Genomic DNA, 19,854 nt, shown 5'->3' with positions numbered 1-19,854 from the left:
TTGTTTTTGTTATTTAATTGTTTGTTGTTTAAAAATAAGATAAAATGAGAAAAATAAATAAATGAGAGTAAAAAAGTTGCAATTATTTATATCATAAGTCAAGTTGCATCACCTTCTTTATCTTATATCTATTTATAATCTAGCTTATGCCCGCGACTTCGTCCGCGTGGACTACACATATCTTTAATATGCGCTATTTTACTCCCTTAGCGGGGTGAATTTTCAAAAATAGCTATCTGCATGCCCTCTTTCAGTCCAATCCGTCATGTAGTTTGAGCTGTATAGGTCAGTCACTCAGTCAGCTTTTCCTTTTGTATACCTATAAGATATACTCGTAAAACATTAAATTAACTAACTCACATATACACAGGATACATCGCTGGGTCTAGAGACTTGAGATTATGCAGGTATCTATAACGTAGACAACATTAACATTTTTATAAAAGTCTTTTAAACTAGTTAAAACAAAGCATTTCCAAGATAGAACCAAGAAAATGACTAATTAAATTATTGTAAACATTGCAATCAATGACCAAAGCATTTGTGGATCAATTACTTAGTCATCGGCGTAAGTAATACGGCGACAATATATTAGCTAGTTTCCTATTCATTTTCGTGATTTACTGTGATTGCATACGTATAATGCCAGTGGATGTCCACTGTTGGATATAAGCCTTCCCTAATGAGCGCCACCACGCCCAGTCCTCATTCTTCCTCATCCAGCCACTCCACCTTTATATCGTCGGACAATCATGGTATAGGGCGTCCCACACTATGCTTGTTTATACGCGGTCTCCACAGTAGCCTCTAGGTCTTTTCGGCTCCAACGGCCATTGCCCCTACGACAAGCATGGCTCGCCCACTGCCACTTGAGCTCGCTAATAGTTTAGGCTATTAGCAAGCTAAAATGGCAGTGACCTTAGTTCTCCTGCGGATCTTCTCATTTCCTTAAGATAAAAGGTATAAATAACCAGCCTCGACTCACAGCAAACTCAGGCTACTCAAATAAGATATCTGTTTCAACTCATCGCTCTGACTGAAGCTTCTTTGGGCGCGACAAAAACCCAGAGAAAAAATGCCCATAAAAATTTGCTCATGCTTAAGGCTCAGCAATGTTAACTTACCACTGCCTGCGGCTTCATTCCCGTTGGAATTTCCAGAAATTCGGTTTTGTTTTGTCTGTATTATAAGGGGAACCTCTATGCAAAATTTCAGCCTTCTATATCCAAGGGTTTTGTTTGCCGTTGATGACTCACCAGTAAATGAGTCAAGACATTTCTTTATATTATATTAGATTAGATTGATTAGAAACTTAATAAGCCCGATATGATAGTCAAGCATTATTTTGTTACGGCTGCGTCAGTAAGATATGAATGTTATGCTTATAATCTGCAAATAGCCTCTTCTCCCTAGGCGCAGATTCGCAGAATTCCGTTGCGATGCAATCATTACCATGACTAAAATTCTTAGTAATAAAAATTGGTACCTTTGTTTTTTTGCAGCCTATATGGCAAGTAGGTGGTCCTGACTTTAATATATTTTAGAGACACAAAATAGTACTGAAGTCCTACAAAATGTAGATGTTAGTGGGAGCATATTGCTCAATGCAGTATAGAATTTGTCTCTGGTCTTATCTGGTCTCTGCCTGGAGGCTTTAGCTGTGGCTAATGAACACCCTACCAGCAAAGCCGTGCCGCCAAGCGATTTAGCGTTCGAATGATGCCTCGTAGAAACCAATCAGGGGTATGGGTTAAATGAAATGTTATGCTATACCCCTTCCAAGTTAGGCCGCTTCCATCTTACACTGTATCATCACTTACCACCAGTGGAATCGCAGTCAAGAAAACTAAGTTGTATCGAAATAAAGAATGCTGTAAATTAGTTTTAGTCAGAATAAACTGGCAGGACTAACTCATTTAAAAAAGGATGCCATTAGTTTATTATAAATCTCACATAGCGCCATCTAGTTCATATGAGTTTATTTACCTAGCTGGAAATGATATTGGCGAGTGCTAAGAAAATCGTCTTGGATAAATCTTGGATAGCAGCCAATAAATATCTACGTAGCCCGTCATAAGAAATTAGATGTCGCTGCTTGAGACCTACCTGTTAAAAGTTTGCCGATAATAACTAATTTTCGAAGTTTTGAACACAATTATTTTCTTTGTCCACAGCCCACCTACCAGAACACAACGACAGTCCACGAAAAAATAGCACCAGCAAAATACACGACAAGCTATGGACACTCGCCTGGTTACACCAGCCAGTCACCTGGCTATAACAATCAGTCTCCTGGCTTCAACAACCAGTCCACTGGCTACACGACTAGGAGTGAATATACAAGTCACTCCCCTGGGAACACTAATCAAGGGACAACTCGGACTGAATATACGAGTCAGTCCCCTGGGTACACTAGTCAGTCCCCTGGCTACGGCAGGACCACCGGTCGAGGGAACCTGTCAGAATTAGACACGCTACTTGATGACCTCAGTAACGCTAGATACGGAAACTATGTGGAGAAGAATACGTATACGGATCGAAGTGGTAAGTTTCGTTTTTTTTTATCCTGCCAGGTTTGGGCTTTATGTGGCTCCCTCTGTCATTGGTTGGTGAATATTGCCGCACACAAGGGCTATAACAGACAAGTCAACTGGCTACACAACTCGGGTTGAATATACAAGTCAGTCCTCTGGCTAATTCTACAAAAAATTCAACTCTCTACCTATTATGGTTCACGAGATACAGCCTGCTGACAGACAGACGGACTGACGAACAGCGGAGGCTTAGTATTAGGGTCCCGTTGGCACCCTACGTGTACAGAACCCTATAAAGATCACCTGCACAAGGTCAGACGGAAACGTTTAAGTGAGGAAACCAGCTCAGAGAAAGAAGAAAGATCACCTGGCTCGCAAAGGAGTAACTAGTTCCATAGCTTATTAGGTTCCATGCTAAGTATAGTAAGTAAAATGTTGTCTTTGGCAAGGCCACGATTTCCCAACGAGTACTGAAATAGAGCGAACGTTACAGATTGTTTAGATTTCGGATTAATGAGCGAGCGATGTTTGTCTTTGCGTTGAACTACTTTCAAGTGTTCTATATTCCACTTCATATGGTACTTACCTACTATGTTCAGTAGCACTAGAAATTAGTTGCTTGTTGACTATAACTAGCTATGACTTGATATAAGTAGATCTTGGGCTGACCCTTACATTTGGCCCGTAGTTTTATATGGTCACGAAGCATAAAACTAGTGGAGTTCGGCCTTTTTACTTGAGTAAAAAGGCCGAAGCCTTTGTTGAATTGTAGACATATCGCAGGATGCTCCACATAAGCTGGACGGCTAAGGTGTCTAACGCTGAGGTTCTTACCCGAAAGCAGAAGAAGACCGAGTTAAAACCATCAAGCAGCGTAAGATCTTATACCTGGGCCATATTGTACGACACGATAGATACTGCCTGCTGCAGACAATAGTGATAGGTAGAATCGCAAGAAAAAGAGGAGAAGGAAGAAGTCATGGGTACGAAACATAAGGGCCACTTCATAATATTATGATGGACAAGGATGACTGCTGACCTTTAGTAAAAGAGGGCACATCAAGAAGAAAAGAAAGCAGGCTAATCCTAGGGGGGTTAGCGCGGTCGAGGGAAGTTGCGATTGTTGTATAGAAGTAGGCGATACTTTGCAGAAGTCCATGATATACCTTACCATAACGTCAGATCGACGTTAAGGACTAATTTGCCATTGACTAAAAAAAAAGGTGATTAATTTGATCTTTTGATGTAGTTCACTGTGGTTATGTCTTGAATAATTTTATGAGAACATCCATTAAATCCGATACAATATTTAACCTTTCCGCCACAAATATTATAATGTGGGAACCGTTACGACTCTTGGCACGGAGTTGACAGTGAAATTTCGACACATGACATTGAAAAGCCGTAGTGTTTCCGACGAAAACATGATTGTAGAAATCTATGTCTCAACACAAGAGATAATCTACGCAAAATGTCTGTATTTATATTATTAAGAAATCATATTTTCGGAAATTGCTAGATTTAATTGATACCTATATTTTTTTTAATTTTCACTTTGAATGCTTTTGTTGAAAAAATCGTATTCAATTTTCGAGTAAGTGTAAACTTTTACATTTTCTATTGCATCGTTAATTTTGACTGTCAATATTTAGTAGTAACTTGTGACTCTACCGCCCGATTCAATTTGAAGGTGGTTAAGATTGGATTTTTCTCAATTTGCATTTGCACTTAAAATCCTATATTGCACTAATCACTGCACATTATAAATGCGAAAGTGTGTTTGTTTGGTGTTTTGTTCTTCAATCACGTCGCAACGGATCGATGTGATTCTTTGTGCATCTCAAGCATTTGCTTTAGGTTTAGTTAAAGACCTGAAGAGTGACATAGGCTACTTTTGATCCCGAAACCATGAAAACCTGAACATAAATCTGAAGATTTGGTGATTTTTTCCAGCCACATCGGAAATATTATTTTATTATATCTAACTTGAATATAGAATGTAAGCCTCGTAGTTGGAATATGTTCGCTCAAGTCCGTGGTTTGATTTTTTGCATTTGGATTTCGTTGTCTGTTTCTATTATAATCCCTTTGAACCAAAAATTAACCCGTTCATCATCAGACTATATACACAAAGAACGTATTAATGGCTATTTTAGCGCTCTTGACATTTGGCAATGACTTCAAAAACTTATTTTTCGCTTTTACTAATTACCATTGAAGAACTAGGTAGGTAGACTAACGGTTTACAATCTGCTTTTGGCTCAAGTTCGCACTTCACGCTGAGAAACGATAGTCAAACCAGAGTACAAAAAAAGATCTGTAAAGTAACCCAAATTCGCAATAAAGAAAATTGAATTGAATTGAATACATTATAGAAAAACTCCATACATATTATTTTTCATCTTCATCATAATTACGTCCACTGCTGGACGTCTCTTGTAGGGACTTTCACATGGCACAATCTTGCGCCGCCCGAATCCAGTGGCTCCCTGCGACTTGCTTGATGTCATCCATCCACTTAGTGGAAGGTCTTCCGTCCAGTTTTCCGGTGCGAGGTCGCCATTGTAAAACCTTGGGACTCCAACGTCTATCGGTTTTTTGAGCAATGTGCCCTGCCCATTGCCACTTAAGCTTCGCAACTCGTTGCTATGTCGGTTACTAGTTCTCCAAGTGATTTCCTCATTTCTGATTTGATCACGTAGAGAAACTCCAAACATAGCTCTTCTACATCGCCCGCTGAGTAACTCTGAACTTTCTTATCCGGCCAATAGCTAGCGACCATGGTCTAATAACTCTAAGATTATGTAAAGAAAAATCCAGCAAGAAACTCTTATCGCCATATCTCGAGTGATAAGAGTTTAATAGTAGGTACCTACCTTGTTGTTTTGAAATATATCGAAGAGTTTTAAAGTGAAACGGAAGTTAATGACATGGTAGCGAGCGTGACTGAACGACACCTAAACGATGATATCAGCGATATTACAGTCAGTTCAGACGGACTTATAAATAGACTATTATAAAACTGTCTATACGCCTTATAGGAAATCTAGATATAGATGAATGTGATTAGGCTATCAGCAAGATTGTAGATTACGGCAATCTTAAAGTATGCCGAATTGTGCTATAAGAGTTAAGTAACTCACTACGTGCCTTTTATAACTAGGTCAACGGGAAGTACCTATTTACCCTATAGGTTTGATTCCCTTTTCTTGAAAGAAACGACAGACTTGGCAACGTAATTATCCTATAAGGGTTCCTTTTTCCTTTAGAGGTACAGAACCCTACAAATGAAAAATGTTCAGGTTCTGTAAGTTTGAACTGTACGTTGATTTATATTAGTCAGTCAGTCTTGCCTCAGTTTAGATAGATAGCGTAACTGCAAGAAAGGGACTTTGTCTGTGTTGGTGTTAGCTGGTGGGCATGCTCTGCCTTTTTGGTGTGTTTTTTTTGTTGTTAAAACTGACTGGAAAGCGTTCTAAGGGGGTGCCGTGCGTATTGTCGGCGAGCACCGGCACAGACGGGGTCCATACTTGTTTAGTTTTTAATTAACTTGTTACAAATTACTACAAACTTGACATTGGCTAATCGTTGTAAAGCCAGACGAGAGAGAAAACTGCGAGAAATACGCATTCCATGACGTCAAGAGCTATTCATACAAGAACAATCAAAGTTTACGTCATAAACTGCAGTACGCGAGTACATACGTACGACTTCAAATATGGGCCGAACTCTTAAACGGCACTAAACATATTATATTGATGATAATAAAAACCTACACACAAACTCTTATAGCTCTATACATGTTAAGCAATGTAGATATTAGTACCTACTTGAAATCCTACTAGACTAACCGTAAATTGTAATCCTCATTTTGAGACACATGTAGTACTCGTTAATACGTAATTCTTTAGGCCTCTTACAAATTCACTACAATACTAATAAACAAGTGTAAATTAAAAATTTATAACACCCCCGACGATCCAAAGTATCTGCGTTTTCAAAACATCATTTTCAAATAAATTAAAATCAGTTCGTTCGTTTAGGCGCTACGATGCTACAGACAGATACACAGATACACAGACACACAGATACACAGATACACACGTCAAACTTATAACACCCCTCTTTTTGGGTCGGGGGTTAAAAAATAAAAAATCTAATGAAACAATATTCGATCGAAACAGCTGTTTCAGTTCTCAAGAAGGTATGTTTCAAATGAAAACGTAAAGAATATCGAATGTTTGGTTTATTAATATAAAGCACTTGTGTATTTGATGCGGATTTTATAACGATTTGAAGCTAAAAATACTGGTATAAAATAACATTGTGAATAATGTAATGTTCCAACACCAATGAAAATGTTTAGTGCGAAAATATTTTAGAACATTACGAGGATTTCGGTCAATAATTCAAATTGATCTCACGAAGCGTTCAGACAGATTTACAAGAGGGTTTTCTTTTAAGTTTTTTGTTGGTCATCAATAATATGTTAGAAACAGTTGTTTAATTAATAATAATAAAATTATTATTTTGATTTAAGAAATTCTATTTGTAGGGTTCCGTGTTTCCAGAAAAAAAGGGACGCTTATAGGATAACTTCGTTTTCTGTGTATTTCGTGTCTGTCAAGACCCGTCAAGGGAATAGAAAACCTATAGGGTACTTCCCATTGATCTAGAATCATGAAATTTGGCAGGTAGCAATGTCTTATAGCACAAGTGAAGGGAAAAAACCGAAATTTTTGTGATTTCCTACATCACAAAAAAGTATACTTATATTTTTTGTACGGTGGTACGGAACTTTTCATGTGCAAGTCTGACTCGCACTTGACCGGTTTTTTTAAGGCCGGTATAGGCTTTCAATGCTCAAAATGTAATGGGACCATTTCAATATGATCATCAAATAATCATAATCTCTGTGTAAATAAAAAATACTATGTTCATTTACTAGTTTATCCTTTGCCTCAGATGGATACTCAAGAACAAACGGCGCCACGAGCCCAGCTTCCACGAGGCCCACTGTGGACTCCTTGCTTGACCAGCTTAGCACCGATATTCCTAATGGGTAAGTGATAGAAGAATTTAGACTCTTCTTTAGACTATGAATTTATTGAAAGCTACAAAACTGGATTAAGAGGGGTCTCTCCGTCACTCGCTCCATACAAACGTAGTTCGTCTCTCATTGGATTACTAACCAATCATACTCAATGGAATTTTGTAGAAACGTTCCGGGAACTAATATCTATGCCTGCGGTTTTCCAGATTTCCGTCAAAATATTCGATTTCAAAGTTACGCGGTCTTGAATATTCACATACAATTCTTTGAGCCCCTGTAATTTTAAAACTACATATTTTTAGAGAATCTAAAACACCACAGACACAGATATTAGTTTCTAGAATATGTCTGCAAATATTTCATGGACTTTGGTTGCTTAATATTCAAATGAAATTGGGACTACGATTGTATGGAGTAAGTGACGGAGAGAGCCCTGTTAATATAAATCAAAACAAAAATTTATGATTTCCATGAAGCGTTTGACAGTGTTGCGCAGTAATGAACTAAACTAATTTTAATAGTTCAATAACTGTTTTGACTGCAAACACCGAACGGATGCCAAGCGTTTTGTATGTAAATTAATTTTCATGCGATGTTCTCATTTTCCGTTACATGTATCGGGGACAGGGAAGTTATGAATAAAAACAGGAACACTGAATTTAGTTTCAAGTTCAGTCTGTCAACGGAAGCTGAAACGTACATTCCATATGATGAATGATAGTTTCTACTTATGATTTATTAAAATCGTAGTAGTAGTAGTGCAAGGTTCCGTAGAACTTGCCAACCTCTTAAAAACTATTTGTTAACTATATTTTGGAAATAGCTCGGTCGGTCTGTCGTGCATAATACATATTTCTGCATAAATCAATATTTCCAACGCATCTATAGCTACACACGGCGTTGGCATTACCAACAAGATAATCATTCTTTGGCGCTACTACCTTTCGTACAACTTGAGTTTCTAAAAGTTTTCATCCTTCTTCCAAGTTTTAACTTTCCTGTTTTCTTTTTCCATTATATCTTATCTTTCCCGAGTCTCTCCAGCCCGACTAGCATGGGCAGTAGATAAAAATTATATCCACTGATTTCTATGACATCAGTGGATATAATCGGGGGATACAATTCTTATCTACTTGCCCATGCTAGCCGGGCTGGTGTCTCCTTTCATTTGCTCTCCGCTCAGATTACATTTAATATTTGAAACTGTAGCAGAAACATATTTTTACTTCATTTCAAACATTAAACCACCATTGGTTGTGTGCCTGAAAAGAACTGCAGCTGTTGTATTATAAATTATTTACCCATATTACTTCAAAGTATATAAGTGGGTATAGTAAGTAGTAGTATAAGTATAGTTATTAAAGTATATTTATTACTTCAAAGTGAGAACCATCTTTACGATAACGATTTACTTATTCGTTTTGTTTAAATAATTCTCATGCACAAAATATTCAAGTTAAAAAATATACAACAATTCTTTAAAGGACAGTCTCAAGTATCATACTGTCTGACTCGCATCTCTGGTGCCCCGGCGAGTCAAAATAAAGACAACTACAACCAAAAGATCTAAAAGTCCAGAGACCCTATACCTTCCGGTCAATTACTTTAATCAGAGATAAATAGCTGGAGGAAGAATTACCCAGCTCGAGGAGTAGGTATAAGTACTACTCTTTAATCCAGATATTTGTCATACAAATACCTTGTTCAATCATGTGTTATCTGCATTAGCGAAGATTGACTTTTTTTATAATAATAGATATGTCGGATTACAGAGGGTTTCGGATTAGACTGGGGCCGGATTACCGGGGGTCCATTGTACCATCATTACATTAGGTACACCGTAGATTATGTTATAAGTAATATTGTCTCTGATTTCAACCCGTTATCATTTTCGCCCAAGTCCTATGTAATTATGGTTAAATATATTTTGGCGCATGCAGGGAGCCGTGTGGAAACGTATTTTCGCGTCGGCCACAAATAGATCGATACGTCACGACATCAGTTTGTTCATAGTTGTAATAATCGCTACTGGGTCCGTGTATCCAGGCAGTTGGTTTAACTAGAATTTCTGTATCAGCTTCGTGGTAGAGGGACTCTGTTAACTGCTCACTGCGTTTTCATTTTCTTTTATCGTCTATTAATACCTCCACTGTTCGATAATATAGCGTTGACATGAATTAAGAAAGCGCCAACTCTTCTTGGCCTTTCGAATCGGATCTCCTCTCGGTTGTCATCACTCCACGGTCAGCGAGTGTCCTACAGCGCACTCCGCTGGCCGAGAAGCGATCTCCACTTCGGATCCATTCAACTCCAACGTCCATAGAACCTTCGACAGCTGACGTAACCTGCCCACTGTCACTTCTACTTGCAAGCCTTGAGATCTATGTTAGTCTTGATAGTTTCACTGCCGTATATAAATATCTATAGTAGCATTCACATTTACCTCAACTTAGTTTTTTTTAATTTGAAAAAGTCTAAGAGCAGCATTCATAACATTTGTAATTTTATTCCGAGTTTTTTATGTAGATTAAGTTATTTCTTGTTGCCTCTTGTTTGTACATACGTAAGCCAGGATCCCCAGGCTTCTGGCTTCTTCAACAAGGCTTGAAACTTCACAATAGCGTTAAAGCAAAGTTTCGATATTCAATATTATTTGTATAATGAAGAGCTTCCCCAGCAGGTCTACTTCGCTTACTTAAAAACACTTTTAGCTCACCTTACAGTACTTCTTTCATAAGAGACTTCAGTTTTTTGTTCTGATTGCATGGTTATTTATCCAATGATTTCCATTACAATTACTACGTTATTTGAGTAAGTACAGACGTCAGTAACAATCATCCACTGCACGCTACATTAGCATTGTAATAATATAACAGTAATTGGTTTTGGCACCTCCAACTCCTGCGCACCTCTCTGTATAATTAGTGCTTACACACCGGTTACACCTGGCCCTACGTCTCTGAATGATTTATTGTTTATATCTTAAACTAAAACTGTCTAACTACTGACTATAAACTAAGCCTAAGGTAAAGCCCGACGCGCGGAATAAATAGTAGAATAGTGGAAAGTTCATTAACACGTATCTTTATCTCTTTCGCACTTAACATTTTTGATGATGAATGATTCTTTACAGTACTGGTAACTTTTTCCGTAAACCCATCAAAAAAGTGAAAAAATGGAAAAGATAAACTTAAAATTAATCTGTAAATCGTTTTTAGCGGACAGGTCTAATAATGGCTAGCCTTTCCACTACGTTCTCATCAGAAAAGGACAGTTCTGCCCTTTTAGAATTGTCAATTTATTTTGATTTAGAGAGTTATGCGCCTACAGAAAAAGTTGGCTGAAGGACTAAGGGTTGGTTTAATAAAAACTCAAAGCTGCAGTACCAAATTCCAAGTTGCTAATATGATCACCAACCTTCCATAGACGATGCACAAAAACAAGAAGAAATTAGTACTTACCAATTCAGTTTGTTGCAATTCCTACAAAGCATCTCCAAAATTCACTAGAATAAGACTTAAGAAGTAGGTACGCCTATATATGATACGGGACATTTGAAAGGAAATAAATCTAGACTAGGGAGTGTCTGGCTGTCTGAATAATGTGTAGAAGGTGGTTGCCAAATAGGTACACGTTCCAATTTGGCTTGTTTTGAACTGCTTTATGACTGCTCGCTGCAAACAACGATCTCTGTCTACAAATCAAAATCGTCTGCCTTTCTGTCGATTTGATTGATGTAAAACTATTAAAGATACCATATATAATATTATATAGAACTATAGACTTGATGTAGGAGGTAATCTCCGAAACTACTCATCCGATTTTAAAAATTCTTTCATTGACAGATAGTTACATTATCTCCGAGTGTCCATAGCCTATAAATTAGGTATACATTATGCGGGTATGTCTATGAAGTCGCTGGCAAAAGTTAGTTTTTAATAAAAATGATCTTTGCATCTTCTTTTATTATGCATGGTATGGTAGGTAAGTATTTATGGTATAATAAGTAATAATAAACGCGCCATATCCTTAAAACATGTATCACGCTGGTTCTATTCAGCACTGGATCATCATCAAAAAATACTGTCAACAAAATGTATTTCCAATGCACGCTATACGACTTTTTCTTTTGTAAAATTATACAGAAATATAACTTAGTTATTAGATAAATAATCCGTCCAAAAATATCTTATTTTAAACAACCTTTTACGTCTTGAAGAGTGCTCCATACGAGAAACTAGATTTTGCCGTTTGAACTTGATGTCGAAGTATTTCTTAATATTTCATGTATAGGTTTTATTTATTTCATTTGTCAACAGTCGGGCAGCATCAATATCGCCAGTGCCGCCGGCATCCACAGCCGGCACCCTACCACGGCCCGGGACGAAGCAAGTCACCGTCACCGTACAAGAGACGGTGGTAGAACCTGCGCAACAGCCCCTACCACCGCCGCCGGCCTCCGTGGTCACCACAGTGCGTCAACACCACGCGTCAAGCGCTACTAAGGAGTTGGACGATCTTATGGCGTCGCTATCTGACTTCAAGGTTAGTGTTATCGTCTTCGCCCGAAACGAAGCAAGGCATGCTCAGACTATAAGAAATGATCGTAGCATGTCTACCTCCGCTGTTAGTTACTGGACAGTACGTCAATACTAGGCGTCCATTGTCATTAAAGAGCTGTATGATCTTACGGCATTACTATCGTAGTTACTAGGCTTCAACGTTTTTATGAAATGCAAACAAGTAAATTCAGTGAAGGCTATAATAGGACCCAATCCCAAGTTAAGGCTAGTACATGCCTTACAAGTAAAATCTCTAATGCTAGTGCTACCTTTAGTGAGACTTTTCGTTGGTTTTCAATTTTAACGTTTAACGTTAAAAGGTCCTCGTATACGTGTAAACTTAATTGTATGTTTAAATCCGTAGAAACTAATTATATTATCAGCAATTACAAGAAAATCTTGAGATTTGAGGACAGTGCCAGCTGCCAGGTAGACACTTGACCTGGTATCAAGACTCAAGAGCTCACATGTATCTATGCACGCTATAAATTTGCGCTCCGCTCTATGCTAATCCAAATTTCATTCATGGTTTCAGCGAACAAGTAAACACGGCTTAATAATGATTGTTGTTACCCTACCCTCGATACGTTCGACAATATAAACAATGACGTGATTCATCCGAGAAAGGTTTAATATAGGGCGGCAGCTGTCACGGCCACCTCGGCACACTGCACTACACTTTTCCGTTTATTATAATATTTACTAGTCGCCTTTCTTGGTCCACCGCTATTTCCAGCCGTGCGAACGGCCGCACTCCAGAACTGCCGTCGTCTCCCTCGCGCTCGTCCAAAAGCTCACAGCTAAAGATAGCCCCGGCGTTACATCACAGGCGTAGTGGGGCCGCGAGCTTATAATATTAGAGTACATAGACAAAGATTTCACTCGGATCGCATTCACTCCAGTCCGCTTCGTTCGACCGGTTACCTTCTGTACGTTGCCACGCGAAATGTAAACTTCCACTTGGACGAATTTTAATTTTGACCAAATCGAAGTTTCATTGAAGTCGATTGATTTATTCACTGCTGTCTTTGAGTTACTAGATTTCTTCTTGAGTAACATTGGAGAAGCAGTGGGGAAATTAATTGATTTTAATTTCTTAGGTGAGCGGTGTAGGAGCAGCACCAGGAGGCGAAAGCGGGGTCCACGTCCACCGGGAGAAGCGAGCCTGGCAAGAGCACTACCGCAGCAACCCGCGACAGCCCGAGTCCGCCTCTCTGGAACATATGCTCGGATCCCTCCGAGCAGACATGAGCCGCCAAGGAGTACAAACCCCTCAAAAGGGATGCTGCAACGCTTGCGAGAAACCCATCGTCGGACAGGTGGAATATCCTTCAAGAAAATTTGTGCGTTTAGTGTTCATGTGGATTTTTGTGTGAGAACATGAAACCCTCTGTGCAGGTCATCACAGCTCTGGGCCGCACGTGGCACCCCGAGCACTTCACGTGCGCGCACTGCAACCAGGAATTGGGAACGAGGAATTTCTTCGAGCGCGACGGCCGGCCATACTGCGAGCCAGACTACCACAATCTTTTCTCGCCGAGATGTGCATACTGCAATGGACCAATTCTTGATGTTAGTCATCAAACCTGCTGCGTAAATTTGGACGACGCGTCTTATATCCTAAAGTTATGTTTCCTTTACAGAAATGCGTAACAGCGCTCGAAAAAACTTGGCATACGGAGCACTTCTTCTGTGCCCAATGCGGTCAGCAGTTTGGTGAAGAAGGGTTCCACGAGAGGGACGGCAAGCCATACTGCCGCGCGGACTATTTCGATATGTTCGCGCCAAAATGCGGCGGTTGCAACAAACCGATCATGGAAAACTACATTTCCGCCCTCAACACGCAATGGCATCCAGATTGCTTCGTATGCAAGGTCAGCATCTCTTTAGTAACATTTCTTATCTCCTACAATCAGGTCAAACATTGGAGCATGACAGGTAATGTATGCCTTAATTTGGAAAAAAATCCCCTACGCCAGGTTAAGTATGATACTCCTTAGCAGTTCAAAAATCGTTTGAATCGTTATGGAGTAAAGAGGTTTAAGACAATGTTTTGGTCTCACAGGATTGCCAAAATCCCGTAAAGGGTAAAACATTCTATGCCATGGAAGGAAAGCCGGTATGCCCCGACTGCGTCGGAGTTGATGAAGATGAATAAAGGATGATATCAGCTCTCTCTCTCTCAAATCGGATGCCCTCCCCCAAGTTTCTTTTCAGCTATGCTCGCCACAAGACATGATCTACCGCAAAGTATGACAACAACAAAAACACAGATGCTATACAAATAACACTCGCAAAACACTTCCTAGTCCTAGCGTACCTACTCGATAGGGAAATCTAATTTATGTAATATATTTTTATATAATGCTACTGTAATGTAATGTAATGTTAAGTTTTATAAAATAAATAAAAGAGAAAAAAAATTAAAAAAATATATATTAAAAAACAAAACAATAGCAATAAAAACAGATATAATATGACAGCGGACGTCACTCGCGCCTTGTCCGCAAGTGACCGTCCGTCAAGGTCACGTGCGTCGCCCACGCACGCACGCACGCACGCACGTACAATGGCAATGAACTCTTATCAATGTATTGTTACAATGAAGGACGTCGAAAAACGCAAAGAATCTGTAAAGGGGGTCAAGATCTAGGCGTGTAGGGTTTCCCGCGCTGAAACGGCTTAAAATACGCCGTGACGTCATAGCAGCCACTCGGACTATGTGGAGCAGATTGCTTTGTTTATGGGCCACCCGATGAAGCTATTAATAATTGGGTGCAGTCTATTAATGCACCGTCGCCACGCGGTAAACATGATGTCAAGATTCTCTCTTTATTACGTATTACAAATATTAAATTAGGTTGTACTGAGATTAATTAAGAGACGCCCAACCGTAAATCCCAAAGTTCCTTAAGAGGTATATTTTCCATTATTTCTATATGGATAAATTCTGCCCTTCAGACATCTTGGTGAGAGTTGTCTTATTTTTTGTAAAGAAACTTTCAACAACAAGCTGATTTCAACAGATAACATAACACCCTTAACATCTGGTGAAAGATGTCTTATTTTAGAAAAGAAAAGTTCAAATACAAATTGTGTATTTTTCTCTTGCTTGAAATTGACGGTTGAAACCAAGCATCTTGGGTGGTCATTAATCACTTTATCTATCTTCAGATAGTTTTAGACGGTTCTAAATCAATCCACTTGAATGCGATGGGAATTCTCTAAGCTCAATAAAGCTATTCTTTCTGCAGTAAATGTATAAAATCTTAAATATGGGCCGTGTATTATTTACTCCATGTATTGACTTTCTTTAACTCATACTTAGACTAATTATCAATTATGCTCTTACGCATTCCTCGAGCACACAATTTTGGGTGAACCTATTAACAGCCAAACAAAAGTGAATAAATAAAATCGATGAAATAAGGAGGCACCCATGTTTTCTTAAGAGATCCCGGTGCGTTCCAATATGCGCTGAAGGCGGCCACCGAAGAGATTTTAGTAGGTCAAAATCCTGCATGACCATGTCTTTCCCAGGATGTCGGGTATCTTGAGAACCCCCCCCCCCCCCCCCCGCTGAACACGAAACTGAAACGCTGGAACTGGGAAAGGCGTAAATCCAACAGTGGACGTCTACAGGCTGATGATGATGATGGTGATATTACTTCACTCTGAATAATGGTACTTAGTTTTAGGGTTCCGTGCCTTAAAAGAAAAAGGAACCCTTAAAGGATCACTTCATTTTCTGACCGTCTGTCGTGACATGTTAATATTAATCAAGGGAATCAAAACCTATAGGGTACTGCCCGTTAACCTAGAATCATAAGCAATGACACAAAAAAAACGTGCTATTTTTGTACGATGCTACGGAGCCCTTCGAGTGCGAGTCCGACTCGGACTTGACCTTTTTTTAAGCTGAAAGTCACTAAACGAACACTGGTGTAGGTAATCCAGTGGATTCGTGCCAATGCCGTGTTGAAGCGTTTATATCAAATGGAGTAATTTAACAACGTCGTAACGTTTCACAATAAAACAAATACATTAACGCTACATTATACAGACCGATATTTTTATTCTGGAATCGAGTAAATAGTTTTTTTTTGTCAGGCAAATTAGAAAAAAACGACTCCCACACTTGAGTCAATTTAAAAAGTGTTGTTTAACTAGTATCTCATACAGATATTTGCATGTCACCTGATGTTAAGTGATTACCGCCGCCCATGAACACTTGCTGCACCAGAAGTACTGCCGATGCGTTGCGGCCTTTCAAGAATTTGTTGGTCCGCCCCTTGTTTGTAATCTAGTGATTCCATAGTTAGTCGAAGTGCACCAGGCACCCTTTCCTTTAAACCTGTCCAACTAACTTACTTACCTATTTAATTTGATTTCATTACAGGAATGTCGCGAACCTTTCCATGGCGGATCATTCTTCGAGCACGAAGGTCAGCCATACTGCGAGACCCACTACCATGGAAAACGGGGCTCCTTATGCGCCGGCTGCCATAAACCCATCGCAGGCCGCTGCATAACCGCCATGTTCAGAAAGTTCCATCCCGAACATTTTGTTTGCGCGTTCTGCCTTAGACAACTGAATAAAGGAACTTTCAAGGAACAGAATGATAAGCCCTACTGCCACGCGTGTTTCGACAAACTCTTCGGATAAACGTCAATAGATGGCGCTAATGAATTCTTTATTATCTGTGGTTTTGAAGTTTTTGGACGATATTTCGTCATTCTATTTCTAACACCACGCAAGACACTTTTTTGGCGTTTTTAATATTTCGGAGCCATTATCGCTAGAAAATCGAGAGATTCGTCATTTCGACCAGCCAGAAACAAGAAAACGTCTAACAGAAACTCTTAGGCTAAAACTATCGGACGTGTCCGTAAGATGCAGCTGCTAACAGTGATAGATAGGTGTGCACAGTCGTTTGGGACGCGGCTTGCGAGATATCTATCGGGCGTCCGAGCGCTCAAGATTACGTCCGATAGTTGACATAGTTCAGTATACATTTTAATATCCACCTAGATAATTAGTTTGCGGCTTTAAAGGAATACAAAGCAACTACACAGTATCCATGACAACGACTCACCTCTGGAACCAGAATTTTTTTTCGCTCTCCTGTAAAGTTGCATTCTGACTTACGTGGTGTTAGAACTGTTGCAAGGCGCATGCCGATTTGCAAGAGCATAATTTTCAATTAAAAAATAGCCTTTATTGTAAATTATAAATATAGTTAGCCATTTACCGTCTAAGGAACATGAAACGTATTGTAATACAGCGATGCCTAAATAAAGGAATAATATTATGTAAGGACAATATTATTATAATAAAGCCACATGCTTTGAATATATTCAAGCAAATCTCTTGATAGTCACCAACAGATGGCGCTGCATTATTTGATTATCTATGTTCTGTGAATTAACTAAAATTCGAAAGTTAATCTTTCTTATTTATAAAACACAAAAAATGTGTCTAGCTACTGCCTGCCTATGTCCGTCGTATACTTTAAAACCATCCAATCGATGTGCCCCAAACTGGTTTCATTAGAAAGGCAATAATGCGAATAAGGGTTGAGACCACTAAACATTGCTTTAGGCACATTCTTTTTTAGAGTATCCGGCCGGGTATTCGCTAATAGCCTATAGGTCTCTTACTCTAAATATTAAATTCAAATTCAAATTCAAAATATTTTTATTCAATTAGACTTTTACAAGTTCTTTTGAATCGTCAAAAGCATCTACCACTGGTTCGGAATGCCTTATTATATTTCATTAATTTATATTATGATGTGCTGTTTAAGGAAATATATTTCTTTTTAATATAACTTTTTAAATGTCAACTGTTTAATTGATTTTGAATATTGTCTCTTTATTGAATGTAAATATAATTGTTTTTTTTTTATCAATGCTCACTTGTTATGACATAAATATACGATAAAGGTTATGGGCCCTCTGATGCCTCATTCTATTTCGTACGTTCTTTACATAATATGTATTTCACTGTGTAAAGTATTATAAATTAGTATGACGTTATTTGAATTGGCGGGCCCATATTTATCGGATTATGGTACCAACGCAAATCCTTTGTAATAATTCGACTAAAGTAATGTTGTCCCTTTCCGTCAGTCATAATGTGAAATGGAGTGCGCTACTTTTAGTTGAATAAAAGTTTATTTAAGGCATCTGAGTCGATTGATTATTATTATTAATTAATTATTATTATTAATTAATTATTATTATTAATTAATTATTATTATTAATTAATTATTATTATATAACTATTCCTTAAATAAACCTTGTTATTATGGTAAATATTTATAAGATGAAATTAAAGGTGTTCGTGAAAAAAGGTACTAATTCAAAATTTTATCTCGAGAATAGATTGTGATGTGTGTCTAAATTCTAATTCTAAAATGTCATAGACGTTGCAAATTAGGTAAATACTAAAAAAATATAGTTATTATTGTAAAAATAGATCCGTAAATATTTAGATTTAATTAATATTATACATGTGCCCGTGATTTTGAAGTGAAGCTTCTATAGCGTCAAGCCGGGGAGTAAACTGAGAAAATCTTCTGTGTCTATGTCTAACAGCTCGTGGCAACACTACTATCTTGGACACAGAGCTTTGCGCGTGCTCCTATCCGTGAATATTTTCATACCTATACTTACTTATAACGCTTCCACTGAAAAAGCTTAGCGTGGAAGCGACGGGCCTACCCGCGAAATTTAAATTTGATTTGGTTTTTTGCCATTTGTAAACTAATACGACAACGTAGGCTTATGGTATTTTAATTGCGACAATGGCAGTATCATCCTCACAGCTTTCTATAAAAATCTTTACTTGAAAAGGTCCAGTTTAAGCAATTAATTCTAGTATCGATTAATTTGTGAGAATAGTCGATACAAGAATTCTTAAACTGGACCCTTTCAAGTAAAGATTTTTATTGCTTAAAAGCTTCGCTTCTCTTGGACTTCCTCAGAGGCCATCCGTTTTTTTTTTAAATTTATACTACCACTTCAATACTATAAACTATAGATGGATTTGAGCTTTAATACAAAGTGGTTAAGGTCCATTTTATTTGACATTAAAGTGTTTCGATGTTCGAATCGTATTATTTAGGTAGCGTTAGCGATATGAAAAGTCACATACTTAACTCGACAGGATGGCTGCATTTAAGCATAGTCACTTTTAAAGCTTAAAAACAGTTTTCATATTGGTCTATACCTATTTTATGCGTTATTTTTATTAAGAATTGAAAATCCGTGGTTTTTTTAGACCGATAACACCTATAATCTAATTATAATGTTACGTTGAAAAAACTGTGTAAATTACGATTAAGATAAAAGTAATTTTTTGATTATTTATTATTTATTTACTCTAAGGGTTAGTACACACCAGCATTTAAAATATCTGTTAATAAATCAGCTCACTAATTCTACAATATAATTTCTATTATAGCACAAATTAAATTAGGACATGCTTTACTTATTATCATAGTTTCATGTATGTATTTGTTAAAAACTCAGTGGCATAGTGTGGATTAAATTGTAGGTGTTACTTAGCGCAAATTTTTGGTTCGCCAAATAATGTTTTCTGGAAATTTTCTGGTCATAAAGTGTCAAAATTAACCATGAGTATTAAATTTGTCGAAAATTGACGAAGTTCTGAATATTCTCTTATATTAGAATATAACAA

General features: G+C 38.1%; 1 protein-coding gene across 6 annotated transcripts in view; it reads left to right on the top strand.

Moving 5' to 3' along the window:
* LOC123880236 (leupaxin) overlaps nt 1-17,875 on the top strand; it is a 66,515-nt gene extending 48,640 nt beyond the window's left edge. For 2 of the 6 annotated variants that reach the window (XM_045928255.1, XM_045928244.1), the window contains exons 3-9: nt 2,175-2,544; nt 7,500-7,596; nt 11,907-12,132; nt 13,250-13,468; nt 13,548-13,721; nt 13,793-14,023; nt 16,549-17,874. In XM_045928255.1, coding sequence (XP_045784211.1) covers nt 2,175-2,544; nt 7,500-7,596; nt 11,907-12,132; nt 13,250-13,468; nt 13,548-13,721; nt 13,793-14,023; nt 16,549-16,815 — 1,584 coding nt within the window. In that variant the 3' untranslated portion in view covers nt 16,816-17,874. Of the gene's footprint in view, nt 1-2,174; nt 2,545-7,499; nt 7,597-11,906; nt 12,133-13,249; nt 13,469-13,547; nt 13,722-13,792; nt 14,024-14,214; nt 14,953-16,548 lie in introns of those variants that run through there. The other 4 variants (XM_045928265.1, XM_045928271.1, XM_045928236.1 and 1 more) reach the window with 3 other exon arrangements.
* Nucleotides 17,876-19,854: the final 1,979 nt, after the last annotated feature.

This window comes from Maniola jurtina, chromosome 3, assembly GCF_905333055.1.
Source record: "Maniola jurtina chromosome 3, ilManJurt1.1, whole genome shotgun sequence".
Classification (NCBI taxonomy): Eukaryota; Metazoa; Arthropoda; class Insecta; order Lepidoptera; family Nymphalidae; genus Maniola; species Maniola jurtina.
Note: the sequence above shows the minus strand (reverse complement) of the source record. Positions and strands in the feature narration are given on the sequence as shown.